Raw genomic sequence first — 20,564 nt, 5'->3', positions numbered from 1 at the left:
TTTCATTGAAATATAAAACACAGAACACTACAGCACAGTACAGGCCCTTTGGCCCGCAATGTTGTGCTGACCTCTTAACCTACTCTAAGATCATTGTAACCCTTCACTCCCACATAGTCCTCCAGTACTATCATCTATGTGCCTAATGATTTGTCTGAATTTGCCTGTGTATAGTTTTCCATTGATTCTATTGTGTTGCTTTGTATCTACTATGAATGCCTGCAAGAAAACGAAGCTCAGGGTGACATTTACTTACTTTGATAATAAGTTTACTTTTAACTATATAAGAGTTTCTTAACTGAATTGAATTGACTTTATTTCTTACATCCTTCACATACAGGAGGAGTAAAAAATCTTTGTTATGTCTCCATCTAAATATGCCATGTGCAATCATAGTAATTTATAATAAATAGAAGAGTCAATGTAATATAGAGTACACTCAAATCAGCGTGAGTTGATCAGTCTGATGGCCTGGTGGAAGAAGCTGTCCCGGAGCCTGTTGGTCCTGGCTTTTATGCTGCGGTACCACTTCCTGGATGTAGCAGCTGGAACAGTTTGTGATTGGGGTGACTCGGGTCCCCAATGATCCTTCGGGCCCTTTTTACACACCTGTCTTTGTAAATATCCTGAATCATGGAAAGTTCACAACTACAGATGTGCTGGGCTGTCCGCACCACTCTCTGCAGAGTTCTGCGATTGAGGGGAGTACAGTTCCCATACCAGGCAGTGATGCAGCCAGTCAGGATGCTCTCAATTGTGCCCCTGTAGAAAGTTCTTAGGATTTTGGGGCTCATACCAAACTTCCTCAACCGTCCGAGGTGAAAGAGGCGCTGTTGTGCCTTTTTCACCACACAGCTGGTGTGTAGAGACTGTCCCTAGTGTATCTGCCTCTACTACCACCATGTTCCACGCACTCTCCACTCTGTGTAAAAAAACTAACCTCTGACATCCCCCTATATTTTCCTCCAAGCACCTTAAAGTTGTACTCCCTGGTATTAGTCATATCCATCCTGGCTGCCCACTCTATCTCTGCCTCTTAACATTTTGTACACCTCCATCATGTCATCCCTCATCGTCCTTCGCTCCAAAGAGAAAAGCCTGAGCTTGCTCAACTTTTCCTCATAAGACATGGTTTCTAATTCGGGCAGCATCCTGGTCACTCTCCTCTGCACATTCATTACCAAGTTTCTCCAGAACATTCACGTCCCTCTGATAATGAGGTGACCAGAACTGAACACATTATTTCAAGTGTGGTCTAACCGGAGTTTTATAGAGCTACAACGGGACATTGATAGGATGCAGAGCTGGGCTGAGGATAGTGAGTGTGTGCAACGTTTTGTCGGGAGTGATGGTAGAGGCAAATATGTTAGGGATATTTAACAGACTCTTACATAGGTGCATGGACGAGAGAAAAATGGAGGCAACTGTAGGATGGATGGTTAGATTGATCTTAGAGCAGGTTAAAAGGTCATAGAACATATGCACATTACAGGCCCTTCAGCCCATAATGTTGTGCTGACCATGTACCTACTCCAGAAACTGCCTAGAATTTCCCTATCGCATAGCCCTCTATCTTTCTAAGCTCCACGTACCTATCGAAGAGTCTATTAAAAGACCCTATTGTATCCGCCTTCACCACTGTCCCTGGCAGTGCATTCCACGCACTCACCACTCTTTGTGTGAAAAACTTACCCCTGACATCCCATCTGTACCTACTTCCAAGCACCTTAAAACTGTGCCCCCTCGTGTTAGCCACTTCAGCCCTGGGAAAAAGCCTCTGGCTATCCACACGATCAATGCCTCTCGTCATCTTACACACCTCTATCAGGTTAACACAACACTGTGGATTGTTGGATGTACTTTTCTATGTACCCCACCCAGGACACCGAAGTCACTAGCTGACTACTCAAGAGTTGTACAGAAGAAGACCGGGAAAGAGGAAGTATCAAAAGTTTCGTTCATACTGGAAGAAGGGATGAAACTGTATAAGTTGAACTCACCATTGAAAAACTTTATGATGTCTGTGAAATCCATGTTGTTATCACGAATGATCTCGCGGTAAACCTCCACCAGTGCTAAGGCAATGAAGAGGACAAAATGCTCTGAAGAGATGTACTTTGCTGCCCAGATGACCTCCCACACTGCAAAGACATCTTCATACAAGAGTTCTGTGCCAAAAAATAATACAGTCATTTTCAGGGGTGAATTACCTGTTTTGAAGATGTTAATAAATTATTTCTTCAATTGGTAATGAATGCACAGAAACAGCTGGAATCACTAGAAAAAACAACAATTCTTAGTTTGTTAGGATGCTGAATTTGCACAGGTGTATGGCAGGTAACAGATATGCAGTTCCTCTGGCATTCTTCATGTCTGATCCAGAATACTGCCAATCCCAGCCTCACCAGACTTGACACATGCACCTTTTGCAGCAGACACCATGTGATTCTGGTTCAGAGAGGGAGCCCTGGCTGTTGTCTCCCCCTCCTTAAGTTGTAATACTTCTGTTACCTTGGATGCAAATAGTTACCTTGGAGGGTATAACAATGATTATAGTTCAGGAGCCGCACTCAATCCCATGTTCAGCTGGTTGAGGACTCTGAATCTTGAACAGAATATTTATTTAGCAATACAGTGTGGAGCCGGTCCTTTGAACCATGTCACCCCAGCTTGTTTAATCTTCCCTGAGATCTCAGGTGTATAATCAGCTGGGATTTGAGTAACACTGACTGGCTGTTGCAGACATCTCACCCTGCAAAAACTCATTTCAGGGAGGTAGCACCATCAATTTGCGGGAGACTCCCGGAACTTCCAGGAGAGGTGGGATGCCTGCAATAGAGAAGCTTCTTAGCAGCCAGCCAGCTGGTTTAAATAACGTTAGCTATGCTAATGAATGAATGACACCTGTCAAACTTACCTCAACATGTCTTTTACAGTCTTAACCCACCATGGGCAATAGAAAAATCACTGTTGCAAACAGTTCAGTGAGCAACACTGTCACTATTTTTGACCCCTATTAGGCAGGGGTTTAGTGTAGTCTGGGGTGATGTACGTTTTATATTTTCTTTTTTTGGAACACTCTGCCATGGCGCGCTCGCTCTCTCTCTCTCGCGCTCTCCCAAAAAAATTGATTTCCGGGACATTGTATATAACTTGTGGGCATCAGGGAGCCACTATTAATATGCAGGAGACTCCCGGAACTTCCGGGAGAGGTGGGATGTCTGCTGTTGCAATGTTGCAGCCGCTCTGTTTTGGTGGCGACACTGGATGGGACCCTGCCAATTATAAGTCTGGACCTGGGACTGCAGGTTGTAAGTCTGGTGCCTGCAACTCTGAGTGTCCAGGGCCAAGGACTAGTGGCGGGAGGCCAGGTTCTGGGGTTGGGGGCCCTGTCTGTGTCTGTGTGTGTGTGTGGGTGGGTGGGAAGGAGGAAAGGGGTTTGACTTGTTACTGTTGTTGCTGCTTCTGTTGTTCTGCAGAACATTGTGGAATTGCTATGCTGGCGCCGGAACATTTGCAGGCTGCCCCAGCATGTCCTTCGGTCGTGTTAGTTGTTGACCTAAATTAGATGAGATTCAACTTTACTGTCATTGTGCCAAGTACAGATACAAAGCCAATGAAATGCATTCAGCATCTGACCAGAAATGCAAAGACTAGTGTTATTTACAAAATAACTGCGAATAAAAAAGTGCTACAGCACACAAATATAAAAGTACTGAGACAGTACAATACTGATGCAGTACTGCTTAGCACTGTGATGTGAGGCTCAGCAGGGTCACAGCCTCAGGGAAGAAGCTCTTCCTGTGCCTGCTGGTGCAGGAGTGGAGGCTCCTGTAGCGCCTACTGGATAGGAGGAGAGTAAAAAGTCCATGGTTAGGGTGAGCTGCATCCCTGATAATGCTTTTCACCCTGCCCAGGCAGCGTTTATGGTAGATGTTCTCAATGGTGGGCAATTGGGGGCCGATGATCTGCTGGGCAGTTTTCACCACACGCTGGAGTGCTTTGCGGTCTGATATGGGACAATTGCCATACCACACTGAGATGCAGTTGGTGAGTATGCTGTCAATGGTACAGCGGTAAAAGTCCGCTGCCTGGCCTGCTGCGTTCACCAGCAACTTTGATGTGTGTTGCTTGAATTTCCAGCATCTGCAGAATTCCTGTTGTTTAAAGTCCGTCAGTATCCACATACAGTTCGCAGTAAATTCCAATGTACACTGAGCAAGTTGGCACTAGAGAACCACAGCAACCTGTTGCAGGCAACTTACAGAACTTCTAAATATACTTCTTGTGAATTACTTTCACTGCAATCTGCAGCCTGTAGTTTCCCTTTAAGCAGCGTGCTTTTCAACTGTCTTAGTGAGTTAGCAATTTCACGACCTTCTGAAAGCACATTGGTTGTTTGTCCGTTCTGTTGGGTGCGGCCTTTCATCGATTCTATGGCGTTTCTTGGGTTTACTGTGTATGCTGGCAAAATAATGAACCTCAGGGTTGTATATGGTGATATATATGTACTTGGTTAATAAATTTATCGTTAAAATATTGAACTTTTGAACATGTGATAAATAAATTAATCTGGATCTGAATTAGTGAATTTTGAAACAGTTCATGGACTTCTGGAGAGACAATGTGAAAGGATGAAAATCCCTTCTTCCTGAGACTAAGTCACTGACCCAACCAGCTGGCAGATCCTCACATCTGGTCTAGGTAAGTGCGGGTGGCTCTAGGCCAGGGTACTGGGCCTATCATTAAATCTAGGCCCAATGGCGTTAATTACAAGAGTCAGCGAATTTCTTCTGATGCGACAGAAAATCTTCTGGAGAAACTCAGCAGGTCAAGCGGCATCTGTATTGAGGGTGGGGGTGTAGTGGTGGGGTTATGAGGAATTGTCCACACTTACCCTGATGTCCTGCCATGAAGCTCACACCTAAAATTAATCATTTCTTTTACTGCTGTTTGTGGGATCAGCTGGAGTACTGTACTCAGTTCTGAACCCCATGTAATAGAACGGATGTGAGAGGGCCCAGTGAAGATTTGAGAAAGACCCTGAGACTCAAGGTTCAACGTTCAATTTTTATCAAAGAATGTATAAATTATACAACCTTGAGATTTGTCTGCTCACAGGCAGCCACAACGCAAGAAACCCGAAGAACCCAATAAAGACCAAAACCACTGCGCAGAGAGATAAAGAAAGAAAAGAAAAACACAATCATGCAAACAATGGAAGCAAACGATAGCAGTCCGGACCAGACTGGGTCCTTAGATCCCACCCCGGATGAGCTGGAGTCGGCCCAAGCCTCGGTCTCAGTAGCACAGCAACTGGAGCAGATCACCGCCAAGATGAACGAACATCGCAGGAGAGTGCGCGAAATTAGCCTGACCCTCGTCTCCAGTCCCGACACTCGGACTTTCCAGTCTACCTGGACTGGCTTTAAACTGTCCGAGCACTGGGTATTACCTTGCTCTAGGACCCGGATCCCGGCGCAGTGAAACGCTTGGGCCACCCAGCCTGACGAGGGGACAAGAATGGATTAGAAAGGCTGGGATTGCTTTCTTTGAAGAGGTGAGATTTGGCAGAAGTACTGCTTTTTTTCATATTCTTTCAAGGGATGTGGGCTTCATCATTGCAGTCAGCAGTTAATTGCATCCCTATTGCTGTTGATAATAATGTCTAGTAACATGAGGAAACGAATTGAAGCAGCAGAGATGTGGTTTTTGAGGAGGATGCAACGAATATCATGGACGAAACGAATATCTAACGAGGATGTCATGAACAGAGCAAGCACAAAAAGAGAAATAATGTATGAGATCATGAAAAGGCAACTTAACTTCGTTGGATTAGGAAAGAGGAGTTAGAATGCACGGTAATTATGGGAAAGATTGAAGGGAAGAAAGCAAAAGGAAAACAAAGACAAATAATGATGGAGACGGCAGCCAAAGAACTGGAAATGAATACCAATGAATTGATCCACTTGACCCGAAACAGGAGTGTGTGGGCTATGGCAGTCAAAGCTCAAACTGGGCATGGCACCTGACGACGATGATGATGATGATGATTGCTGTTGAGATTGTAATGCCTTCTCGACTCTGCAGATCTTGACGTTTAGTTATGTCCTCGGTGCTGTTAAGGAGGGACTTGCAGGATTTTGTGATGGTCAAGGAATGTACTTCGATAATGAACTTTGGAGTTCCCTCAACAACATATTGCAAAGGTACTATGTTTAAAAATAAGCATAAATGTAAAGAAATGTTCATTATTACCTACTCATGATATTGGACAGGCCCCTAAAACTAAAGTGCAAAATTAGTTACTGAAAACAGGCCCTTCCGGCCCTTTGAGCCGTGCTGCCCAGCAATCCCCCAATTTAACCCTAGCCTGATCATGGGACAATTTACAATGACCAATTAACCTACCAACCGGTACGACTTTCGACTGTGGGAGGACACTGGAGCAACCGGAGGAAACCTATGCAGTCATGGACAGAACTTAGAAAATCCTTACAGGCAGTGGTGGGAATTGAAGCCCAGTCACCGATATTGTGAAGCATTGTGCTAACCACTACACTACACATTCATTTTAGAGAGCAGGCGGGAACTTAATTTATCATTTCATCCATCAACTGCACTAGCAACGATGAGGGTCTTCCTCAACACCCAATAATTGTCCAAAGCTGAAGTGAAGGGGTTTCTACATAAACTACTTCAATCCATTGTCTGGTGGAGGGCCAATAACTGAACTGCTATCTAAAAGCAGAGGGCAAAAGAGCTCAAACGCGTTTGTTGAACCACTCTTTGCAGACTGCGAACCATCAATTTACCTCGTTTGAAGTCCAGGAGGAACCAGCGGTAGCAGAAGTAGAAGTGGGTGTAGTCTCCATTCTGGTGCATCAACTCGAATAGCTCAGAGTCCAAAATCTGAAGAAGATACCGAAGCAAGAATTAGCAAGAGGATAAGTGGCAAAGCTGTGTTACTGAACAAATAACACAGAGCTTTGCCCTAATGACTGCAACGTTTATAAGCCTGTAACAAAGTGGTATGTTGACGGCCTTGTGTTATGCTCTTCACCACAAATTTGAAACATTTTTCTCTGTATCCTCTCTATCAAAACCTTTCAGCTCTATAAGGCACCCTTGTCCTCGGTTCTCCAGAGAAAAGAGACACCTGCTCATCAATTCTTGATGTACACTTGGTGGCCACCTTGTTAGGTACAGGAGTGGAACCCGATGTGGTTTTCTGCTGCTTGGCCTGTTCATTTCAGGGTTTGACCCATTGTGCGTCAGAGATGCTCTTCTGCACACCAGTGCCGTAACACATGCTTATTTGAGTTACTGTCGCCTTCCTGTCAGCTTAAACCAGTCAGGCCATTCTCCTCTGACCCCTCTCATTTTTCCCATGTAACTACAGCTCACTGGATGTTTTTCTTTTGTTTCTTGCACTACTCTCTGTAAACTCTAGGGATTGTTGTGCGTGAAAATCACAGGAGATCAGCAGTTCCTAAGATACTCAAAACACCCCGTCTAGCACCACTAACCATTCCACAGGCAAAGTCACTCAGATCATATTTCTTCCCTGTTCTGATGTTTGGTCTGAACAACAACTGAACCTCTTGACCATGTCTGCATGCTTTTATGCATTGAGTTATGTTGCTGCCACATGATTGGCTGATTAGATATTTACATTAACGTGCAGGTGTACAGGTGTACCTATTAAAGTAGCCACCAAGTGTGTGTAATTTGGTGAATTTTCAGTAACGGTGGTATAGCCGTTTCTGTATTTTTCTAGAAGATTCATGTTATGTGATTGGCTGATTAGATATCTATATTAATGAGTAGGTATACAGGTATACCTAGTAAGGTCACCACTCAGTGTATTTGCTTTAGGAGAGTCTAGAAAAATGTGGGTTGATTTCTTTGGAAAGGAGAGGCTAGGGGGAGATATGATGGAGGTTATAGAGGCATAGGTAGAGTAGCCGCCAATATCTTTTTCCCGGGATTGAAATGTCTAATACCAGAAGGCATGCATTTAAGGTAAGAGGAGGTAAGTTCGTAGGAGGTGTGCCGGGCAAGTTACTTTTTACACAGACAGTGGTGGGTGCCTAGGATGTGCTGTCTGGGCAGTGGTGGAGGTGAATACAATAGGGGTGTTCAAAAGGCACTTTGGTAGGTATGATTCTGAGCACAAAATGGAAGGACATGGACAGAAGGGACTCACACAAAATGCTGGAGGAACTCAGCAGGCCAGGCAGCATCTCAGGAAAAGAGTTTAGTCGACGTTTTGGACCGGGGCCCTTCCTGATGAAGGGTCTCGGCCTGAAACATTGACTATGCTCTTTTCCATAGAGGCTGCCTGGCCTGCTGAGTTTGTCCAGCATTTTGTGTGTGTAGCTTGGATTTCCAGCATCTGCAGATTTTCTCTTGTTTCTGAATGGACAGAAGGAATTAGTTTAATGGGTATTTCATTACTGATTTTATTAGTTCAGCACAGCATTGTGAGCCGAGGGACCTGCTCCTGTGGTACAGTGTTAATCGATAACACTGGAAACTTCTTGGTTTGTTTCACAAACTGGATAAAGCATAAGGTAGGCAGGTAACTCATTTATAAAGCTCACTGTTTGTTCTCAATTGAATCATCTGCTAGGTGAAGAAGTGAGAAAGCGAACTCTTGTCCTGCATTTTTATTCCCATATCCCATTACCTGTATTAAGGATCTCATGTTGGCAAAGTGAGTATCCATGGCACCTCCGTTTGGGAAGTTCTGATTCATCCTCTTCATGAGCTGGGTGAAGCAGCTGTAAGCCAGGGGCTCTGAAGAGAAAACGAGGCACAAATCTGTAATGAGACATTTGTAAAGTACAGCTCTTGGTGGCTTCAGAACCAATTCTACCACTCGTTCCAGCCCCTTGGCATCATGAGCCAGACAGATCGGTGTATCACAGAGCTGCGTTGGCACCTATAGCACGGTTTTAACTTGCTTCAAGTTTATTGCAATCTGCAGCTCACTGTTCCAATTTAAAATTAACTCCACAGAAGTCAATTGCAACACTAAATGTGAGCTTGGAATGGAAGTTGGAGAAAGCTTTTTTAATTTGGTTTCAAGGTTGGACTTTCAAGGAATGTGGACCCCTATGGATAATGGCCCACAGATGGATTGCTCTGTATGGATTAAACAAAGAAAAACAAGTGGCATTTATAGCTGCTCTTTTTCACAAACTCAGAAAGTCTCAAAGCCTTTTATACCCAGTGAAGTACTTTGGAAATCTGGCTACTGCTGTAAAGCAACAGCTAATAACCTAATGCCAAGCTGCCACAAATAACAGTAAGAAACATAGTCATGAACCAGACCATAAACACCACCCACTACCTCACTACTTTTGCTCTTTTCTTGTACTATTTAAACACACACACACACACACACTTTGCACTGTACTGCTGCAACTGTAAAAAAAAACAAATTTCATGACATATGTGAGTGATGATAAACCTGATTCTGATATGGAACTCTATTGTGGACTGAGAGTGGGAAGGGGGCAGGGAGAGGGAAACACAGTGGGGAGAAAAGGAGGGGAGCAGGAAGCACCAGAGAGACATTCTGTAATGATCAATAAACCAATTGTTTTCTTTATTGTTATGAATTATATATTGGACATGTTTGTTTTGGCACATGGCCAAGTGGTTAAGCGTTCGTCTAGTGATTTGAAGGACGCTAGTTCGAGCCTTGTGTTGTGTCCTTGAGCAAGACACTTAATCACACATTGCTCTGCAATGACACCGGTGCCAAGTTGTATGGGTCCCAATGCCCTTCCCTTGGACAACATCGGTGGTGTGGAGAGGGGAGACTTGGCGCATGGGCAATTGCTGGTCTTCCATACAACCCTGCCCAGGCCTACACTCTGGAAACCTTCCAAGGCGCAAATCCATGGTCTCACGAGACTAACGTATGCCTATATATGTCTGTTTTGCACAGTATAAATCTCCATTGTGTTGACGGGTTTTTTTTCTGTAGCTATATTGTAGAAATGCATAAAAAATTAATTTAAAAAAAAACAATTGTTTGGAAACAAATGACCTTGCCTGGTGTCTCAGGGCTGGGTGTGTCTGCATTTGTGCCACCCCCTGACCCAACACTCCTTCTCTGCCACCTGTCCCACAGCCCTCCTGCAGCGCTCCACCCTCACCATTCCCAACATCCCTTGTCCCCACCAGATTTACAAACTCGCTCTCCGCTCCATGTTGACAAATACAGTACTGTGCAAGAGTCCGAGGCACCCTAGCTATATATATAAGTGCCTAAGACCTTTGCAATGCATTGTGTATCTAAATGAAAATTATAGTATTTTTTATGTATTGCACTCTACTGCTGCTGAAAAAAACAAAAAAAATTTCACGACATATATCAGTTTTATTAAACCTGATTCTTATTTTTTAATTCGTGCCTATCAGGTTCTTTAGTATTTCTGCAAGAACCACTAGAGACTAGGTTGTGATAACAGAACATTTATTTGATTATTTAGCGATACTACTCGGAGTAGGCCCTTCCGGCCCTTCGAGGCATGTTGCCCTAGCAACGCAGCATTTGGACTGTGGGAGGAAACCGGAGCGCCCGGGGAAAAATCATGCATTCCACGGGGAGGATGTACTAATTACAGAATAGTGCTGGAATTGAATTCCAAACTCCGGAGCACTGTGAGCTGTGCATTGTGCTAACCACTACATTACTAAGGTAGCCTTCCTCAAACGAAAGAGGAATGTCTAGTACGACAATGTATCAAGGTCATTTGGATACACTAACACTCATATACTCACACCAGTTCCTTCTTAAGCATAAAAGCCTCACTTAACAATTGTAAACACAAGAGGTTCTGTGGACGCTGGAAATCCAGAGTATTGCTGGAGGAACTCAGCAGGTCAGGCAGCATCTGTGGAGCCGAATAAAGAGCTGAAACGTTGCCTGTTTATTCCTCTCCATAGATACTGCCTGACCTGCTGAGTTCCCTCAGATTTTTGGGGGCACTTAACAATTGTATGGCTTATAATGAAAAATAAGCTACTTAGAGCTATAACCTTAACCAAACTTAACCTCAGTCAGTCTCCTTCCACAACTGCAAGATTCTACACTTATGAGCTTAAGAACTTTAAAGTCACTTTCTCAAGTATTAGTGTTTCTAGTAAATCATCTCTTCATATAGATTCCATACACAATTGTTTGGCTTCCAGCTCTGTATTTGCTGCACTCGATACAATATTTATACAAAATTTAATCACTTAGAGCAGGGATTCCCAACCTGCGTCCACGGATCCCTTGCTAATGGTATTGATTCATGGCATTGAAAAGGTTGGGAACCCCTGACGTGGAGGCTCACAACTGTTGGGAACTCTCTCCTCAAAGGATGGTAGAAGAAGAGCTTTTCATCATTTTTAGGGCAGTGGTAGATATGAGCATGAAGGTTAATGAGTGAAATAAGGAGGCCAAGAAAACAGTTTTTGCTTCTAATTGTATGCTTGTATATTAACATAACTATCTCCATGCTGCTTTATCCTTCCCACAGATTCCTGTCCAAACAGCTGTCTTCAGTATTTTGTATATTTAATGTTAGATTCCCACGATCTACAGTTTTCCCACTGCCATCACTAATTAGACAGGTTCCGGACATAACTTGAACGTCAGGACACAACTTGAATGGTGGGAATCATGGTCTATGTTCTGTGTAAATTTTTGGTATTGGTTTATTACTGCCCAATGTATAGAGGTACACTGAAAGGCTTGTCTTGCATTCTGTTCATACAGATCAGATCATTATGTCGTGCATTTAGGTAGGACACAGCAAAACAATAACAGTGCAGAATAAAGTGTAACAGCTAGAAAGTCCAGAGCAACGAGGAGCAAGAACATAATGATAGAGAGGTTAAGAGTCCACCTTATTGTACTAGGGAACAATTTTGAGGAAATATTTCATTATATAAATTATATATCCTTACAGCCAATTGTGTTCTCAATAAGTTGTATAAAATTTAAATTTTTAGCTTCAGGCTGGACAGTTGGACTACTGCTCAATGAATCTTTAAGTGTCTGTTAAGGTTTCCTTTTTGTTCCCCCCCCCCCCCCCCCACTTACTGTACCATTTAAATGGCTGTGGTTTATTCTTCATGCCAGATGTTGGAGTCCTGGGAGACCCAGAGTCTCCCGGGGAACAACATCTGCATGAAGTGCATCTGGCTGCAGCTCCTTGAAGACCGTGTTAAGGATCTGGAACAGTAACTGGATGACCTTTGGCTTGTACGAAAGAGCGAGGATATAATTGATCAAAGTTACAGGCAAGTAGTCACCCCGAAGCTGCAGGAGGCGAGGAGCTGGATGATTACCAAGAGATATGGAAATAGTCAGTTAGAGCAGAGCACCCCTGTGGCCATTCCCCCCAAATACAAGTATACCGCTTTGGATACTTTTGTTGGGGATAACCTCCTGGGAGAAGGCCATGGCGACTGGGTTCCAGGCACTGAGCATGGGTCTGTGGTGCAGAAGGGAAAGAGGGAGAAGACGGGAGTGGTAGTGATAGGGGACTCAATAGTGAGGGGAACAGACAGGAGATTCTGTGGACATGAATGGGACACCCGGATGGTATGTTCCCTCCCAGGTGCCAGGGTCAGGAATGCCTCAGATCACGCCCACAACATTTTGGAGAGGCAGGGGGTGCAGCCAGATGTCTTGGTACATATTGGTACCAATGACATAGGAAGGAAAAGCACTGAGGTCCTGAAAAGAGAATTTAGAGGGCTAGGTAGAAAGCTGAAAAGCAGGACCTCCCAGGAAGTAATTTCTGGATTGCTACCTGTGCCACGCATCAGTGAGGGTGGAAACAGGATGATTTGGCAGATAAATGCATGGCTGAGAAGCTGGTGCAGGGGACAAGGCTTCAGGTTCTTGGGTCATTGGGATCTCTTCTGGGGGAGGTATGACCTGTTCAAAAGTGACGGGTTGCACCTGAACCTGAGGGGGACCAATATCCTCACGGGCAGGATTGTTAGAGCTGTTGGGGAGGGTTTAAACTAACTTGGCAGGAGTTGGCAACTGGAGTGATGGGACTCAGGAAAGGACGTATGGTAAAAAAATAAAGATAGCGTGCAGTCAGATTGTCAGGAAGAGCAGACAGGTGATGGGACTTAGTTGCAGCCAACAGGCTGAGTATCAAATCATGAGGGATGCAGAATCAGAAAGGACAGCAAATACAGTACTCAAGGTGTTGTATCTAAATGCACGTAGTATAAGAAATAAGGTGGATGATCTTGTTGCAATATTACAGATTGCCAGGTATGATGTCGTGGCCATCACCGAATCGTGGCTGAAGGATGGCTGTAGTTGGGAACTGAATATCCAAGGTTACACGTTATATTGGAGGGATAGGAAGGTAGGCAGAGGGGGTGGTGTGGCTCTACTGGTAAAGAATGGCATCAAATCAATAGAAAGATGTGACATAGGATCGGAAGATATTGAATCCTTGTGGGTTGAGTTAAGAAACTGCAAGGGCAAAAGGACGTTGATGGCAGTCATATACAGGCCTCCCAACAGTGGCTGGGAGGTGGACCACAGATTACAACAAGAAATAGAAAAGGCGAGTCAAAAGGGAAATGTTATAGTAGTCATGGGAGATGTTAACATGCAGGTCGATTGGGAAAATCAAGTTGGTAATGGATCTCAAGAGAGCGAGTTTGTTGAATGCCTAAGAGATAGCTTTTTAAAGCAGTTTGTCATTGAGCCTGCAAGAGGATCAGCTATACTGGATTGGGTGTTATGTAATGAACTGGAAGCAATTAGGGAGCTTAAGGTAAAAGAACCCTTAGGAACCAGTGATCACAATATGATTGTGTTCAACTTAGAATTTGATAGGGAGAAAGTAAAGTCTGATGTAGCAGTATTTCAGTGGAGTAAGGGAAATTACAGCCGCATGAGAGAGGAGTTGGCCAAAGTAAATTGGAAGGAGCTGCTGGCAGGGATGTCAGCAGAGCAGCAATGGCATGTGTTTCTGGGAAAAATGAGGAAGGTGCCTGCATGTGTATTCCAAAAACGAAGAAATACGCAAATGGTAAAATAGTACAACCGTGGCCGACAAGGGAAGTCAAAGCTATTGTAAAAGCAAAAGAAAGGGCATACAACAAAGCAAAAATTAGTGGGAAGATAGAGGATTGTGAAGTTTTTTAAAACCTACAGAGAGCAACTAAAATAATCACTAGAAGGGAAAATATGAAATATGAAAGCAAGCTAGCAAATAATATCAAAGTGGACAGTAAAAGTTTTTTCAAGCATGTTAAAAATCAAAGAGAAATGAGAGTGGATACAGGACCCTAGAAAATGAGGCAGGAGAAATAACAACAGGGGATAAGGAAATGGCTGATGAACTAAATGAGTATTTTGCGTCAGTCTTCACTGTGGAAGACACTAGCAGTATGCCTGATGTTGAAGTATGTGAAGTGTGACGAGAATACACATAAAAATTAAGATGTTTGCTGGCCTGGGTTAGCATCAGTGACATCAGCAAGTGGTCTGCCACCTGCCCTCAGGGGAAGGAGAGATAAGGAACAATGGACCAGCGTCTGGAGATGTGTAATGAAGGGACGTGGGAGAGAGAGAGCTGTCTGGAGCGGCTCCCCCCTTTGAACCTTGAACTGTTTGAAGTGATGGACAGGCGATGCCCCAGCAGGGGGATAAAAAGGGACAGGTTCGCTAAGGCAGGACACACACGCCACCCGAGGTAACAAGACCCTGGAAGCGGTACGCTTCTCACGAGTCGGTGGGAAGTATCGGACAACGCACAGGGTGGAAAGGTACGATCAGCGGGAACCCGGTGTGTGTCCGCCCTTGCCTGGGTGCCGGGTTCACTGCAGAGGATCGACCGCATCTGGAGGAGGGGTCACAGTCGGTGACCTCAGGTGACATCACCAAGGACCCGCCCAAAAGTTGCTTGTGAGCAATCTTGCCGGTCTGTGAGTGAAGCCGTTCTGAATGATCAGTTGTTCCTGTTCTATCTCTCTCTTCCCCCCACGTTGTCCATCGCCATGGCAACGATTACTGCGAACTGAACTTTGAGTCACTTTGAAATTTGGTCATTTACCCCTAGACAACGATAGAGCTTGATTGATGCTGTTATCTTAATTCTGTGCACATGTGTGTTTATCATCGCTGAACTGTTGCATTTATTATCCTTTCGATTACTGTGTTGCTTGTTTCTTTAATAAAACTTTCTTAGTTCTAGTACTCCAGACTCCAACTGAGTGATCCATTTCTGCTGGTTTGGCAACCCAGTTACGGGGTACGTAACAGAAGGAAGAGAAGTGGGTGCAGTAACTGTTACAAGAGAGAAGGTGCTCAAAAAGCTGAAAGATCTAAAGGTGCATAAGTCACCTGGACCAGAAGAACTGCACCGTAGGGTTCTGAAAGAGGTAGTGTTAGAGATTGTGGTGGCATTAGAAATGATCTTTCAAAAATCATTGGACTCTGGCATGGTGCCAGAGGACTGGAAAATTGCAAATGTTACTCCACTCTTTAAGAAAGGAGGAAGGCAGCAGTAAGGAAATTAAAGACTAGTTAGCCTGACCTCAGTGGTTGGGAAGATGTAAGAGTCAATTGTTAAGGATGAGGTGATGGAGTACTTGGTGACACAGGACAGGATAGTGCAAAGTCAGCATGGTTTCCTTCAGGGAAAATCCTGCCTGACAAACCTGTTGGAATTCTTTAAGGAGATTACAAGTAGGATAGATAAAGGGGATGCCATGGATGTTGTATATTTGGACTTACAGAAGGCCTTTGACAGGGCGCCACACATGAGGCTGCTTACCAAGTTAAGAGCCCATGGTATTACAGGAAAGTTACTAACATGCATAGAGCAGTGGCTGATTGATAGGAGGCAGCAAGTGGGAATAAAAGGATCCGTTTCTGGTTAGCTGCCAGTGACTAGTGGTGTTCTGCAGGGGTCGGTGTTGGGACTGCTTCTTTTTATGCTTTATATAAATGATTTAGATGATGGAATAGATGGCTTTGTTGCCAAGTTTGCAGATGATAAGAAGACTGGTGGAGGGGCAGGTAGTGTTGAGGAAACAGGTAGGATGCAGTAGGACTTAGACAGATTAGGAGAATGGGCAAGAAAATGGCAAATGAAATATAATGTCAGAAAATGCATGGTCATGCACTTTGGTAGTAGAAATAAACATGTGGACTATTTTCTAAACTGAGAGAAAATCCTGGAATCTGAGATGCAGAGACTTGGGAGTCCTTGTGCAGAACACCCTGAAAGTTAACTTGCAGGTTGAGTCAGTGGTGAGGAAGGTAAACACCATGTTAGCATTCATTTCAAGAGGTCTAGAATACAAGAGCAGGGATGTAATACTGAGGCTTTATAAGGAACTGGTGAGGTCTCACCTTGAGTATTGTGAACAGTTTTGGGCCCCTCATCCTAGAAAAGATGTGCTGGCATTGGAGAGGGTCCAGAGGAGGTTCACACGGATACGAGGAACATTTGATGGCTCTGGGTCTGTACTTGCTGGAATTCAGAAGGATGAGGGGAGATCTCATTGAAACCCTTTGAATGTTGAAAAGCCTATACAGATTAGATGTGGAAAGGATGTTTCCCATGGTGGGAGAGTCCAGGACAATAGGGCACAGCCTCAGGATAGAGGGACACCCTTTCAAAACAGAGATGCGGAGAAATTTCTTTAGCCAAAGGGTGGTGAATTTGTGGAATTTGTTAACACATGCAGCTGTGGAGGCCTGGTTGTTAGGTGTACTTAAGGCAGAGATTGAAAGGTTCTTGATTGGACATGGCATCAAAGGTTACGGGCAGAAGGCCGGGAACTGGGGTGAGGAGGAGATAGAAGAAAAGATCAGCCATGATTGAATGGTGGAGCAGACTTGATGAGCCAGATGGCCTAATTCTGCTCCTATGTCCTATAGTCTCTAAGACCAGATGAATAATTATAGCTCCTAGAATCTTACAAAAGCCCCAATATTTACGGCAGTCTTTTTGCCCCTTGTATCCAACCTACCTAATAAAGTACTGTTTAGCCTCATCCCACTTCTCTGGGTCTGTAGGTTACATCACACAAGGTCAGAATCAGCTTTAGTATCACTGGCATATATAGTAAAATTTGTTGTTATGTGGCGTCAGTACAATGCAATACATAATAATAAACACTGTAAATTTTAATAAATAAATATACATATTTTTCTCAACCCTATGGGTGGCATGTATGTGCATTTTTCCCCTCACTCCTGGGTCCTCTACCAGAGGCCTGGGAGCCTGAGGGTTCGGTGCAATACCCTTATTGTTCCTAGTAGTGCACTCTTCTGGAGCAAGATCTCAGATGTTGTTCCTGGGATTTGTTGGAGCCATTCTTCCTGCCCAGGTGTCACAGCCCCAAGTGCTCCTGTCACCACCAGGATTACTCTGGTTTTAACCTTCCACATCCTTTCTATCTGCTCTATCAAGCCCTGGTATTTCTCCAGCTTATCATATTCTTTCTCCTGATGTTACTGTCATTTGGGATTGCCACATCTATTACTATTGCTTTCTTCTGCTCCTTGTCCAGTATGACTATATCTGATTGATTGGCCAATACCTGCTTATCAGTCTGTATTTGCAAATCCCACAGGATCTCAGCCCTACCTTTCTCCACTACCTTCTTGGGTGTTCCCATTCTTGGGTAGTGTCCAATCCATATTCAGCACAGATGTTCCTGTACACAATTCCTGCAACTTGGTTGTGCCATTCAGTGTATGGTGTCTCTGCCTGCATCTTGCACCCTGCTACTGCGTGCTGGATGGTTTCAGAAGATTCCTCGCACAGTCTGCATCTTGGGTCTCGTCTGGTGTGACAGAACCCCTGCTTCTATCGCTCTTGGGCTCAGCGCCTGTTCTCGTGCAGCCACGAGCAGCGCCTCTGTGCTCTCCCTCAGCCACTGGTAGGACTTTCTTATGTCAGCCACCTCTGACATCTGGCAACGGTACATCCTCTGCAGTGGCTTGTCCTGCCATGGCTTCTGGTCCTGCTTCACCCACTTCTACTTCCATACTCTCTGTCTGCTGACAGAGGTATTCTCCTAGTAGGCCATCCTTAGGGGCCGTCCTCCTGACAGACTCTTGGATGTCCACATTCACAGATATATATATAAATTTATTTAAAAAGTGATATTAAGTAAGTAACGTAAAAAGAGAAACAAAAATTAGTGAGGTAGTGTTCATGGGCTCAACGTCCATTCAGAAATCTGACGACAAGAGAAGAAGAAGCCGTTCTCACACTGATACCTCCCCAAGATGTCATATCGGTTTATATCTACACCAGTTTTTTGGAATGAGAGTTTCAGAACCCCACCAACTGGTGGGTGAAAAATAATTCTTCTCCTATATTCAGGCTGCCCTGTTATTAGTTACACATACAAAATGCTGGAGGAACTCAGCAGGCCAGGCAGCATCCATGGAAAAGAGTACAGTCGATATTTCGGGCCAGGTCCTGCTGAAGGTTCTTGGCCCGAAATATCGACTGTATTCTTTTCCTTAGATGCTGCCTGGCCTGCTGAGTTCCTCCAGCATTTTGTGTGCATTGCTTGGATTTCCAGCATCTGCAGATTTTCTCTTGTCTGTTAGTAGTTAAGTGCGTTGCTTACCATTGTCAAGGATAACCATTAACGGTGCCAAGAGGTCACACATTCCCTGAACATAGCCAACATCCAGGTGCTCCCACACATAGCTGCAAGGCAAAGAGAAGCACACAGTTAGCATGGTTGAACTTCAGCAATGCATCAGACAATCTTCTTGAATTTTTTGAAGAGGATACTAGGAATGTTGACGAGGGTAAAGCGGTGGATGTGGTCTATATGGAGTTCAGTAAGGCCTTTGACAAGGTCCCACACGGAAGGTTGGTTAGGAAGGTTCAATCGTTAGGTATTACTATTGAAGTAGTAAAATGGATTCAGCAGTGGCTGGATGGGAGACACCAGAGAGTGGTGGTGGAAAACTGTTTGTCAGATTGGAGGCCGGTGACTAGTGGTGTGCCTCAGGGATCTGTACTGGGTCCAATGTTATTTGTCATATACATTAATGATCTGGATGATGGGGTGGTAAATTGGATGAGTAAGTATGCAGATGATACTAAGATAGGTGGAGTTGTGGATAATGAAGAAGGTTTTCAAAGCTTGCAGAGAGATTTAGGCCAGTTAGAACAGTGGGCTGAAAGATAGCAGATGGAGTTTAATGCTGATAAATGTGAGGTTCTACCCTTTGGTAGGACTAATCAAAACAGGACATACATGGTAAATGGTAGAGTGTTAAAGAATGCAGTAGAACAGAAGGATCTAGGAATAATGGTGCACAGTTCCCTGAAGATGGAATCTCTTGTGGATAGGGTGATGAAGAAAGCTTTTGGTATGCTGGCCTTTATAAATCAGAGCATTGAGTATAGGAGTTGGGATGTAATGTTGAAATTGTACAAGGCATTGGTGAGGCCAAATTTGGAGTATTGTGTACCATTTTGGTCACCAAATTATAGGAAAGATGTCAACAAAATAGAGAGAATACAGAGAAGGTTTACTAGAATGTTACCTGGGTTTCATCACCTAAGTTACAGAGAAAGGTTGAACAAGTTAGGTCTTTATTCTTTGGAACGTAGAAGGTTGAGGGGGGACTTGATAGAGGTATTTAAGATTATGAGAGGGATAGATAGAGTTGACGTGAATAGGCTTTTTCCATTGAGAGTGGGGGAGATTCAAACAAGAGGACGTGAGTTGAGAGTTAAAGGGCAAAAGTTTAGTGGTAACATGAGGGGGAACTTCTTTACTCAGAGAGTGGTAGCTGTGTGGAACGAGCTTCCAGCAGAAGTGGTTGAGGCAGGTTTGATGTTGTCATTTAAAGTTAAACTGGACAGCTATATGGACAGGAAAGGAATGGAGGGTTATGGGCTGAGTGCAGGTCGGTGGGACTAGGTGAGAGTAAGATTTCGGCACGGACTAGAAGGGCCAAGATGGCCTGTTTCCATGCTGTAGTTGTTATATGGTTATATGGTTATATGGTTATATATCCAATAGCTGGTAGAGAAACAAATTCAGGTCCATACCTGCACATTATACTTTTTAGTCTTTCAAGGTTCACTGTAGTAAAATACCAGTAATTTCTATCACAACGTTGTACATCCTTATCAATCCGGTGCCAATTTAATGAGACAGCATCCATCAGTTCTGTCTATGAGATATGGAATATTCAAACTGTGTTCAATGATAATTCATATGACACAATATAATGCAAATAAATTCAAACACAGAATTCAAATACATTATTCTTATTGCTCGCAATTCTAATTCCAGTTTCACCTTATGTAGGGTTGTTTTTGGTTTCTTAAGTTGGATAAGCTCTTACTACCTATTAAACACTTCGAATGGCATGCACTTCAAATACAACCAGGTCCAGCTCCTGGCCTTCATGTGCGGCTTAGTTGAACCGTTTCTACTGACAGGAGAAGGGGCAAAGGTGGGATACTGGTACCTTAAAACCAGTCGCTTTGGGCATATGGGGCTCATCAACCCTGGTTGGT

The 20,564-nt window shown here is 44.0% G+C and overlaps 1 protein-coding gene across 2 annotated transcripts in view; it reads right to left on the bottom strand.

Annotated features, from left to right (window-relative positions):
- LOC134336683 (small G protein signaling modulator 2-like) overlaps positions 1-20,564 on the bottom strand; it is a 292,004-nt gene that overhangs the window by 8,242 nt on the left and 263,198 nt on the right. For both annotated transcript variants that reach the window (XM_063031039.1, XM_063031041.1), the window contains exons 18-22: positions 20,091-20,215; positions 18,646-18,728; positions 8,693-8,802; positions 6,816-6,912; positions 2,001-2,168 (exon numbers count right to left, since the gene is read on the bottom strand). In XM_063031039.1, coding sequence (XP_062887109.1) covers positions 2,001-2,168; positions 6,816-6,912; positions 8,693-8,802; positions 18,646-18,728; positions 20,091-20,215 — 583 coding nt within the window. The remainder of the gene's footprint in view (positions 1-2,000; positions 2,169-6,815; positions 6,913-8,692; positions 8,803-18,645; positions 18,729-20,090; positions 20,216-20,564) is intronic.

The sequence above is a fragment of the Mobula hypostoma genome, chromosome 23, assembly GCF_963921235.1.
Source record: "Mobula hypostoma chromosome 23, sMobHyp1.1, whole genome shotgun sequence".
NCBI classification, from domain to species: Eukaryota; Metazoa; Chordata; class Chondrichthyes; order Myliobatiformes; family Myliobatidae; genus Mobula; species Mobula hypostoma.
The sequence above is the reverse complement of the archived record's forward strand: the minus strand, read 5'-3'. Positions and strand labels throughout refer to the sequence as shown.